General features: G+C 53.3%; 1 protein-coding gene and 1 long non-coding RNA gene across 7 annotated transcripts in view; both read right to left on the reverse strand.

The window, feature by feature from the left end:
* Window positions 1-11586, reverse strand: part of LOC105300245 (arf-GAP with GTPase, ANK repeat and PH domain-containing protein 1-like) — a 180222-nt gene that overhangs the window by 28213 nt on the left and 140423 nt on the right. For 5 of the 6 annotated variants that reach the window (XM_023537941.1, XM_023537942.1, XM_011372356.2 and 2 more), the window contains exon 9: window positions 6436-6528. In XM_023537941.1, coding sequence (XP_023393709.1) covers window positions 6436-6528 — 93 coding nt within the window. Of the gene's footprint in view, window positions 1-4938; window positions 5828-6435; window positions 6529-11586 lie in introns of those variants that run through there. The other variant, XM_023537943.1, reaches the window with a different exon arrangement.
* The window catches only part of LOC111746907, a 2495-nt gene continuing 1016 nt past the window's right edge, over window positions 10108-11586 (reverse strand). Inside the window, exon 2 of the long non-coding RNA XR_002783312.1 lies at window positions 10108-10927. This is a non-coding gene — a long non-coding RNA (uncharacterized LOC111746907). The remainder of the gene's footprint in view (window positions 10928-11586) is intronic.

An 11586-nucleotide genomic window follows, 5' to 3' on the forward strand; every position in this document is an offset into this window, starting at 1 on the left:
ACCCGCCACTGTCACAGACCCCGGCAGAGGGAAGAAACACTCTGCCAAGGAAGGGGACAGGCGACAGTCGCTCAGGAAGGAAGAGGCTGTGCTGGCCGCCCCTCAGGGACACTGCCTCATGCACCGCCCCCTGGGCCTGGAGCCCTGGGCCTCACACCGCCGCCTCGTGCAAACAGGTACGGCCGTCTCCCCATGGCCAATGGGATCGCCGCCCCTAACACTCGTCCAAAGGGCAGCCACAGCCCTTGGCACCTGCACACAGCCGCCTTTCCAGATGCCCCTCCTCACACCCTCCTCGCTGCTGTGCTCCCTCTGCCCCTTCCAGCCTCTGGTGACGGCCCACTCATAGCTCGGAGGCCAGCGGGATTGCCCCGCATCTCCCTCTCCCTCTCCCCGGCCCTCACCCAGTCAGCTCAGCAGAATCAACGTCCCTGAGCTCCTGGGGAGGGCCCTTTAACCACACCCCACTGCCACCCTCACCCACCAGCACTGGAGGCTGCAGGCTGGGGTCTTCACGGCTCATCTGAGCCCAGCCCGGGTTGTACCGCCCCCAGCAGAGGGTCCAGGGCACGTATACACAGGATGAGCATGCGACTACTATGCACTGAGTCTGACAGAAAATAATGCCCACACCCAACGTCTTAATCAAAACAAACTAATTGTGGCGACGCGTGCCAACGTTAGCGCTGAGAAACGTCCCTCCTGTGTACGTGGACTTTGTATTTCTGAGCTCACGGGGAATTGTTTCGTGATCATGGTTGAACTCTGGAAGAACATTCTGCCGAAATGCATCACTTAGTTGGACATTGTCCCAGCTCCTGGATCACGGATACTCAGGACACAGTGAGTCTTCAGCTGAACTTCCGCTCCTGGAAATAAAGCTAGCAAACGCTTGGGCATATGTTACTTTGTATCATCTTCACGCAGCCGTCACGTTTCAATGTTTCAAATTATTTCACAGCTTTATATTTAAATGATGGATTTTATACTTTGTTTCATGCAGTCTCCGTAAGCATTTTGTATAAACCATGTGCCCATGGCCTACAGCGCCACAAGGGTCGGGGGTGGCGGAGGGTGTGTGGGCTATCCGGTCAGACACGGATGACTGTAAATTCCTATGTAGCATCCAGATGTTCTGAATTGTTTTGCTGATAACAGATATCTGAGGAGTCAAATTAAAAGCATGTGATGCACCCACCTGACCCGTTAAATTAACAATCGTAATGGGCTGAGTCTGGTGTGCACCGTGCAGCAGGCCGGACACGATACTCTCGGGGAGCTGTGCACCCAAGCGAGGTAAATGGGCCCTCAGGGCCCCGGGGTCTGCGTCTGTCCATTACCTGCTCCTGGGCAACTAACCGGGCACCCGATGCCCGGCAGAGCTGATCTGCCACGTGGGTGAACAGTGCGCTCCCAGGGCGCCTTCTGCTCACCTTGACTCCTCTGCGGTCACGCATGCCACCGTGCGGACGCGTCTGCAGACGTGGCGCGGGGGGCGTAGCGACCGCAGAGGCCACTCTTCCCGCGGCTTTCTCCTCGGATCCCTGCAAAGTTTGTTTGGTCTTCGGGTTTGTTTCCTCCGTGACGGAGACGTTCAAGCGAGTGTCACTAGGTGGCCTTTATTCTGCCAATGCCACACCGTCCACGGCCTCATGCCCGTCCCCGACGAGGCGGGTGGGCGGCTGTGCGCAGCTGGCCACGGGGGTTAACACAGAGGTCCCTCCTACTTAACTGACACCTTGAGAATCAAAAACGCGGCCGCTTCAAGACGGTCCACAGGCCCGATGGCAATGGGCTACCGGACGGCTCCACGCCAGCTGGCTCCTCCTGACGGCTGGGGAAGGGCTTTCTGGTGGCTTCAGGTGGCTGCTGAAAAACTGCTACTCCCACTGGCTAACCATCTGCTCTAGAGGTGGCCATGTCATCTGAGTTCAAGGTCAAAATTCAGATGTGAAAAAAGTCTCACCAAGACACTTGGTGCTTTTGGTGTATCAGGGAGCATCACAAGGTAAGGTCTGCAGCAGGAACTCGTGGGTCCAAGTTCCCAGAAGGTGTGCCCTGGCGTGACTCGGCAGAGCAAGAACCAAATGGGGTGGGTGACCCCCGAGTGGCCGTCGCAGCTGCCATCACAGCTCACGTCTCCCTGCACCCACCTCTTTGCCTGAATTTCTTCAATGTCAGTGGAGACTTGTTTCTCTCAGTCATCGACCAGGTGATGAAGTAACTACGTTCTGAAGGCCGTCAGCGGATGCAGCGTCGTGCCCACAAGTCTCTGAAAGCTGAGTCCTGCCAGCACCTAAACCCTTAAAAAACAAACCACCAGGCAAGGGGCGCACTAGCCACGACCGAGAGACGGGCCTGTGGGGGCCCTTCGGAGGGGGTCTGCGCTGACGGGGATGGGTCTTTGCTGCAGCCTGATTTGCAAGATGCCCTTGGACCCTTCCTGAATCTACGATTCCTAAGTGACCCTGGGCATCCCACCTCTGACGGCCCAACTGAAGTGGGGGAGGGGAAGACTGGCTGGATAAAGACCGCTGGCTGTCTGGGGGTGGGGGTGAGGGGGCAGACTCTTGAACAGAAGCATACTAAGGCGAAGACAGCATTTTGAAATCTCAGTTTCACTCTTTGAAATCTCACACGAGACAACATCCTGCCTTGAAAGATTCAGTAAGTTTTCTTCTTTGTCTCTACCAAAAAAAAAAAAAAAAAGATGTTTTTTTCGATTGTGTCAGCGTGGCAAGACACACTGCTCAAGATTTTGGAACTTCAAACACACTCGCGTGTATGTGGCTGAGTGCGAGGCGAGGGCACTCGGTCTGTTCTTGCTGAGTGAGGGGCCAGCAGGGCCAGGAGAGTCTGCGGGGGAGCGGCGGGGCCGGGGCCGGGGCCGGGGCCGGGGAGGAGGCCGAGGCCGAGGCTCTGCACCGTAATAGAGAGATTAAAAAACTCGGAAGGGAAAGAAAGGAAGGAGAGCACACAGCTGCCCGTCCCCCAAACAGACCTCCCATCTGCCACCCACGATTTGCATGTCACCTTCTCCGGGCTCATTTGTACTTCATTAACTGCCATTGACTTAACAAGATTTATGCAAATGACACCATAGGAGCTCCCTAACTCCCACTGCAATCAAGTGATTATGTATGTACAACTCTCCACAGCAATGAAAAATTAATACGTGACAAGCCCACTCGCCGCTGAGCCGGGCCCCTGGCTTTTTATTTTTCTGGCTTTGCTTTTTAATTTTTATTCGAATAGACCTTATCTTATCAGTAACAAAAGAAGAAACAGAACCGGCTGGACCCAATCGCCTCCACGGCCCCAACGGGGAGGGGGGCCCAGGTCCTCGAGAAACGAAGTTACGTTGCAGGAAATAAGTCATATTCTTGCTAAGTCTTTAACCGGGAAAAAGGGAAAGAGGTGAGAAGCCTCCATCTCGACGAGGAACGAGGGGTAAAGTGGGAGACACGGCCGGCGTGATCACCGCAACACGCGTGGTCTGTACAAACACACGTCGGGTGGCAGAGCGTGAAGAGGCCTCGCCCGTGCCCCGCACCGTCCGTTCCAAGATCCATGTGAGCAGGGGACAAAGGGACTCTGCGGTGACCCCAAGTACTGCCCAGGCCCCCAAACCATCACCCTGCCAGTCCCTCGAAGGTCGCCGAGGGCCCGGGAAGCGGGGTGCGGGGGGCCCCAGCACACAGACCAGGTCTTGACCACGGGCTGAGCAACAAGGCAAAGTGCCCTGCGGCTGGTGCCGAGGACAGGAACGTGTGGGGCAAACAGAATCCTGGTGGGTGAAAGACCCCTGCCCCACGAGGGCACACGCGCGGGTCTGTTTTCCCTGGAGAGACGTGTCGCCGCAGGCACAGCCTTACCAGTTCCCTCCCCAGAGCTGAAGGCATTTTCGTCTGAGGCCAGGGCCACGAGGTTGAAACACACGACTTCGCTCTCTAAGCTTTCGCAAGGCCGCCTGCCGAGGCGGGGGAGGGCACGGCACGGGGCCCGAATCCCGGCCGCACGGCCCCCTAGGCTGCCCGGGCTGGAACGCGTGCCCCACCTGGGTTTAACCTAAAATGAGGAAAACGCAGCTACCCCAGCGTGGCGATGCCGGGGCTCAGCGGCACGCGACGTGGAAAGCGCTGAACAAATCCTAAGCGCTCGTTTAACTGTTCGTTTAGTCAACACACAGGTGTGTCGCGTGTCCCCAACGAGAGCAGGCACTGCTCATCCGGGTCCCTCCTGCAAGCCTCTCAGTCCACAGTTGACGTCGCCGCATGGGGAGGGGTGAGAATCTGGACCGTCTCTAAGGATCTCGGTTCGTTTATAAACGTGGCACACGTGCGTGTGAGATCACTCTATCTGTGCCACCCCCAGAAAGAGCTGACAAAGGTGCCCTGCGTGTGACTAATCCGAAAACTCAGATTTGCTGGAATTTAAAAATTCCTCGCGGGTTCCCCACATCCCAGGGCGTCAAGGGACGCAGACATCGTGCAGCCCCATTTCACAGCTGCGGACTCTCAGGCCTGGAACATCCTGGCTCAGGGCACGATGACCCGCCAGGTATGGAAGGCGCTCGCCCGTGGCCACACACGTGCAGGGACGGCCATGAGGGACAAGGACCTGGTGAGCCTCCTGCGCCTGGATTCACCAGGAAATCAGACCCTGATTTAGATCTTGATGAGACGATTCTGGGCTTTCACCACTGAGAGGCTTCCGAGGGCCGGATAACAATGCTCATGTCGCGCGTGAGGGACGGACGGACGGACGGACGGACGGACGCACGCACGCACGCACGCACACCGGGAACCTAGGCTGCAGAGCGAGCCCCTTCTGCAGACGAGCAGGGCACAAGCTGGGTGGAGGCTCCGATCACACCGGGGCCTGCCCATCGAGCACCCCAACTCTCATCGACACTGGACGTGAATTAAGGAAACCGTCTGGTATTAAGTTCTAATATTTCCGAAAGAAAATGTCGCAGGACCAATTTTTTAAATGAGAGGGAGAGAGTAAAATGGTTTTTATAATTCTAGTGGAAACGGCATCAATGGCATAGAAATCACACATTAAAATTACCTTATGTAGAGAATCGGGTTTATAAATAATTGCACAAAGAAAGAATAAGCAACTATGTGCTGCACTCTCCAGTAAAGAAATTGTAAAATTGAAGATGTCACCCACCAACGAAGAGGACAGAAGATTTTTCTTAACGGTGCCCCAGGCTAGTCCACAGCTGGCGCCCAGTACCTCGACCGGTCCTGAAAGGGACCCTGTGGACTCTCTGCTCTGTCCCCCGCCCCCCGCGTCTCTCTAACCTACCTGACTACCCCCCACACCACCCCCAACACCACACTGGCTGGGGCTCCAGCTCCCGCTGCATCCCTGTGGTTTCGGTGGATGCAACTGTCCTATGGAAAGACTCTAGCCCTGTTTAAGGGTGGCCAGTGCCAGCACACGTTCCTACGAGATGCGCTGAACCATCTAAGTACCCGCAGAGGACGGCGAAGAGGGACCACGCAGAGGGACACGTCGGCCACTTCGGTGCCCGTAGAGGCAGCGCTATTATCCTGCCTGCAGGTTGTTTTTTTTTCCCTGTCTCAAGCAGAATGCAATCTGCATCGACCGGCCTCCTTTAACAAACTAAAAGGTGACATTTCCAGAAGCCACCATGCCGGGCTGAACTCCTCATTTTTATTTTCCTTGGAAATGCAACGGCGAAAGATGTCCCGCAAATTCTCGTCTCGCTTGCGACATAAAGCGAATGGCTATCTGGTTTCTGGGCCGTTCCAGGCTAGCAACCTCGGCCAAAACAAATGCTCGGGATCCAGTCCTGTCGCGTAATGAGGAAGTTTAATTAAGGCCCCGCATTACAGCTGTAAATGTTCCTTTATATAATAAGGTCTAAATGAAACTGAACCTAATCAAAGTTACAATTCCTTCATTAGCAAATTACAAACAAGAGCGCCCAGCTGACACACCGGCTATGATTATCACAACTAATTGCCTCGTTGTTACAAACTAGCCTGAAACAGTGTTCAGATGTCCGCCTGCGAGAGCAAATTAGGGCCACATCGGGCCATTCCTGTGATCACAAGGGGCTCTTGTGCGAAACCTGATTTACCCCGCCGACTGGTGGCCGGCGGCCCAATCAAAGCCGAGCCACAAAGGCAGCCTTTGAAGCCAGCGCAGCCTCGAAACACACTCCATATGCAGGCGGGCAGACTGCACTTCATTAGATCTGTTGTCACATTTCCCTCTTCTTATTCTAATGATCCTATTTTAATACACACAGGAACCTCTTCTAATTGATGTCAAGTGAGTGACTTCGACATTCATCAACAGAGCACATCAAACGGCCCTGGCACGGGGGCCGGCGTCACGGCGCGGGGAGCCGAGGTGTGTCCCCAGCTCGAGGCCAGGGGACGGCAGCGTGCGTACCTGTTTAATGGGGATGGCTCGGCCGCTGCCGATGCTGTCCGCCCGGCCCTCCAGGCCTTTCTTCTCTTTGTCTGGGTCGCTCCCTTTCCGAGACTGCAAAACGAAAACAAAGTTAGCATCGGGTAAGGGCTGCGGTTCACAGCTGGCAGAAGGGAGGCCCTCAGCGGCACGGCTTCTGCAAACGGGTGCCTGGAAGCCGTGGGGAACGTCTGCGTGGACGCGCACGCGCGCACGCGCAGCCCGGGAGCAGACTGCGGAGCTGCTCGTCCCCACGGACCCGTCATCTTACGGAGGGTTCTCTAAACTTTTCCCCCTACTTTTCCACCGCAAAATTACCTTTTGATTCTTTTTTAAAAGAGTCCAAAATTCAATTACTAGAAACCAATGAACCATTTAGGAGAGTAACGCCCAAGAGGAAAACACATCCTTGGTCTGCGGCGAATCCAGCAAGGAGCGGAGGGATCGTTTAGAAAACCTACGACATGAGTGTATATATTTAATTAACGTCTGAAGGATTCCAGAAACTCTATTGACGACTCAGCTGCGCAACCGAATGGCACACCCTCGAGTCGTAGCGAGGCGCTGCTACTGCTTCTTCGGATCGCTTCTGGATGGCTAGGGAGCAGCAGAGTCGGGGTCAGACTAAGACTATTTTTTGTGCAATACCACACAAAAAATAACAAACGGGGGGGGGGAAAAAAAACAGTTGAGAATATCATTTTTGACAAAACCTCAGGACCTGGCTCTGCTCTGCCAAGCTCCAGAGACAGTTTTCCTGGCCGTGCTGCTGACGTTACAGGAAGTGGCGGTGGCCGGCCCGGGGAGGCCACCTCCGAAAGCCACGGGGCCCTGGGGACAGTGGAGGGACACCGCGGCTACGTCTCCATCTCTCGACGGCATGAGGAAGTGAGGGCACAATGATTTTCTGACAGATTTATTTTATTATGAGAGAAAGATCTGAGTCTCGTCCTCCTTAATAACTGCGCTGACAAGTGACAACTTCACTCCATTACTTTTCAATGGGAACATTACTCACGCAATATTGAAAATGGAGAAACATTTTCATGTGCTTTTCAAATCTGAGATGATATATGAAACGAGCAGACGGCGTGGTGTCCAGGGCTGCCGCGAAAAGCTCATGAAATCCAGCTTCAAAGGGGGTGAGACACAGCAGCGGATTTTATTTTATTTTTCAGTATGAAAAGAGGCAATATCCTGGGACGCCGAGGAGAAAAGTTCCCATGGCCTAAACTCAGAGGCAGCACTTCGATGGGCCCGCGGGCTCCTGAGAAGCGTGCTTCCTCGATAATTCTAAGAGCTGGTGTTTACTGAACCCCTATGTGCTGGGCACTGGGGGCTTTTTTGCTTCAGGATGGTACAGACGTGGAAGAAGGTAACAGGAAATAAAACAAGCAGCAAACAGAAAGTGGCAGAAGAACATAAAACTTAAGGTTCATCCCCGTGGGCTTGTAGGGAAATGGAGATACTTATCAATCCCTTGTCGTGAATTTTAGCTAGGGGTTAGGGACCGCTTCCCTCTAATTAGTTCTATAATTAATAATGTGTAGTAAGAGCTACGTAATAACCCTAAATTCTTTTCCCACATGTCAATTCATGGGAAAGCTGGAACTCGAGGTTCCTATTTGTAATGTAAGATTCAAAGCTCACGGTGATAACATTTAAAAAACTTTTTAATCAATGGAGAATCACTGAAGGTATCTTTGAAATTTTATGAATTCTAAATTCCTAAATTTGGAAATCCATCTTCATTATTCTCTATTAACCAGCATAATTAACAAAGCAAACATAAAAAAAAAAATTAACATCTTCCTCAAGGCGGCACATCTGTCCCCACAGCCACTCAGCAGCATTTCCAGATTCTAGGAGAAGCAAGACCATGAGGAATCAAACTCGATGTCTGATCGCACACTCGACATGAATGAGATTGAAACGTTGCCAGACTCACACCTGACAACTCTAGCATTTGGTCAGAGTCCTAAACCCGAAATTCTGAGAGAGCAGTAACAAGGTGTGAGGCAAAAGGGTTTGCTCTATCTTACTCAGTCCTACGATCACGTCCCTACAACGGGCTGCAGGATATACCCATCCAACTGAAATCCAACTACTAAACCAGAGCGAAGCCTTCGGACGGAAGACACTGCAGCGCATACACATCCCCAGGAAGGTCTCCGATTTTTCTGCCGACTCTGAGCCGACGTCGGCGAGAGCACACCCTCGTGTCACTGCTGAAACGGCCCCGTGACATCACCGGATACAAAGCAGCTCGCGGCAGCGGCTGCAGGTGTCAGGGGCGACAAGGCGATGTGCCCCGCCTGACACGCAGACCGAGAAACCGGACAAGAGCGTGTCGCACCCGTCGTGAGAGGTCAGCAGCGAGCCGAGCAGTGGCTGCTCGGACTCCACAAACACCGAACGCGGGGAGGGAAGGTTCAGCTGGTCTCGCTGGCACCTCCTCCTTCACAAAAATGTTTAACTTTCTCCCATGTGGTGACAGAAAGCACCAAAGGAGACCCTCTCCCCTGCCTGCTCCACGGACAAGCAGCATCGCTGCCAGGAGCCCTCGCGATGGAATGGAAGCCTGATTTTCCCCTCGTGACCAGGGAGCAGGTCAGAGGCTGCGTGGGACCCACGCTCCCCTCCTCTGCAAAAGACAAACACCATGCGAACCGTCCTCTCCACGCTATCCGTGTCGATGCTTTGTTTTCTCAGCTAGGCTCTCTGAGCTGGGGAGCGTGTCCCTTCACAATCTCTGGTCACAGGGTAGGCTCGGCTCTGTTTAACGGTGTCGGCGTAACACGGTGCGCTGTTAAAAATACCGTGCAAAGGACACTTGACGAGAGGAGAAGCAGAGCAGTGTACGACGACGGACACGCGCAGAGTCAGTTTAAAATGTGGGTAAGAGAAACGCCAGATCTGAGGCGGCGCTCGTGACCTGGGCAGCCACAGCCGGACAGGAGGCGGCGCCTCCGACCTATGTTTATTGCTGGCAGCAGCGGCAACGAAATGCTCGCATTCGAGGAGCTGCACGGTGACTGTGCGCATCTGCTTTTCATCTCTGTGTGTCCGAATACGCTTTCCTAAAAAAGCATCTCAAACACATGGAAGTGACGGCTACTAAACGAATCGTCCTAAGAACCCAAATTACAAAACCGGTCGAATGGATATAGCCTTTTAACATTTCCTTTCTCAAGACAATGATTTTCGTCAAAGAAATAAGCAAAATAAGATGTCATTTACTTTTTGATGACTAAAGTATAATTCCCACCACAAACGTAACACATAATTTGCTACTACAGGAGAGATTTTAAGTTTGCACTGTTTTTGCAAAAAAGGCATGTGATTTTACCCTTGTTTAAAAATGTGTCCACGTGCAAACAGAAACATCTGGGGCTGTAAAACATCCCTGTAAATGTACATTACGGGTCTACTTTATAGAATTTATAAGTGTGGTATTTGGAAAATGATGTGTGTGCTACTTAATTAACTCTGGCCCCCGCACGACGATCTAATAAATAAGGTGGGCAGCGCCCCGCATCTGGGTCTCATACTCCCCGTCTGCACAGGTTTTTATTCATGAATATTGTCCAGCACGTGGCACATCTGTCCTCCTGCACGTTTTTACATAAACACACTTTTTTTTTTTTTTTTGGCCAATTTAAGCCCACAATTACCAACCATCGCCAGGTACGAAGCGTCTGCGAAATTTTACGTATTTAAGAATAGCTGCAAACTGGTAACAGTGAGAGCTCAGCCTCTTAATTGCAACGATTTTGAAATTAATTTGCCGTCTTGTCATTGCCGTTCCTTGGCTGACACTGACATCTAGTGGCGCTGATATTCCCAAGACTTTCAGCTTAAAAATACCCATGCATCCCCGTCACCCTCATCCCTGTCACCCTCATCCCGTTCAGTGTCAGACCCAGCAGTGACCACAACACAGGTCCTTCCTGGGGTTTGAGCTGTCTTTTCCTTAAACCCGCGTGGCACCTTCCAGGACCCAAAATTTCTGTTCCCACTAATAACAGTTATGCAGCTGGATTTAATTTCCACGAGGGTTAACTCTCAAACTGCTCTCCAGCACTTAAAGAGGACAGACATTGATGACACACGGCTTCACCGGCACCATGTGTAACGGCAGACACGGCAGTCACGGCATGATTCACGGTGACTCTCGGTCACCATAAGGGTGGGTTTTTACCGGCTCCGGTAGCTGGCGCACCGGCCAGGGCAGCTGGCGTCCTCCAGGGTGCTGGTGCGGGAAGAGACCGCTTCTCTCCATTCTTCCCCGAGCACGGAGAGCCCCCCTTTCTCTCCAGGCCACCCCTCCTGAATGTGGGTTGACTCTGGCAATAACCACTCCTGACAAACGCCAAGCACGAGCAGCCTCTGCAGACAGCACAGGCTCAGGACTTATTTACCGAGTTATCATTTTGATTCTTTCTGCCTTCGAGCCTCCTCCTTCGTCAGCTACCTCACGGGCAGGGTGGGGGACACTGCTTCTTGTCACATCTTAACACCAGGGCGGCCCTAAACGTGGAGTGGGGACATGCAGGAGCCCTTCTTATAAAAACCCCACTTTAAAAGATCCTTTCTGGCTTCTCATCTTTCCTTAGAACAGAAGCCAAAGCCAGTGACCAGTACATGCGGCCCTTGGATGGTGTCCTGCCCCTGGGTGTCCCCTCCTGCCACTGTGCCCTAACGGAAGGGGCAAAGATGCAGAAGACTCTGGTGTACGGTCAGAGCCCTCACTCCTGCTTGCACGCTGCCCCCTCCCCCCGCCCCGCAATCCTTGGAAACTGGTTTCTCAAGTCTACTGAGTCACGAGCGAGGCGCAGCCTGGTCGTGAGGTGACACTTTCTCAGCCCAAAGTCCCCGACCCGGAGCACAGAAATGCAGCAGGTCTCGGAAAGGGCTGGGCAGTGCTGTTTCGGTGACGGCCATGATTCGCGGTGTGTCTGAAGAAAGTTCACAGTAAAACCCCCTGTTCACATGCAAATTTAAGCGCATCAGACATTGGCCTGTTCCTTTCCCGCCTAAATGCCCGCTGCGTTCTGCCGCAGAGCTCTGCAGCTGGTTCTGCTCTGCGCCGTCGGAAATCACTTCGTGACGTCGGTGGCGGGGGGCGGGGGG

Source organism: Pteropus vampyrus, unplaced genomic scaffold (assembly GCF_000151845.1).
Source record: "Pteropus vampyrus isolate Shadow unplaced genomic scaffold, Pvam_2.0 Scaffold204, whole genome shotgun sequence".
In the NCBI taxonomy this organism is placed as follows: domain Eukaryota; kingdom Metazoa; phylum Chordata; class Mammalia; order Chiroptera; family Pteropodidae; genus Pteropus; species Pteropus vampyrus.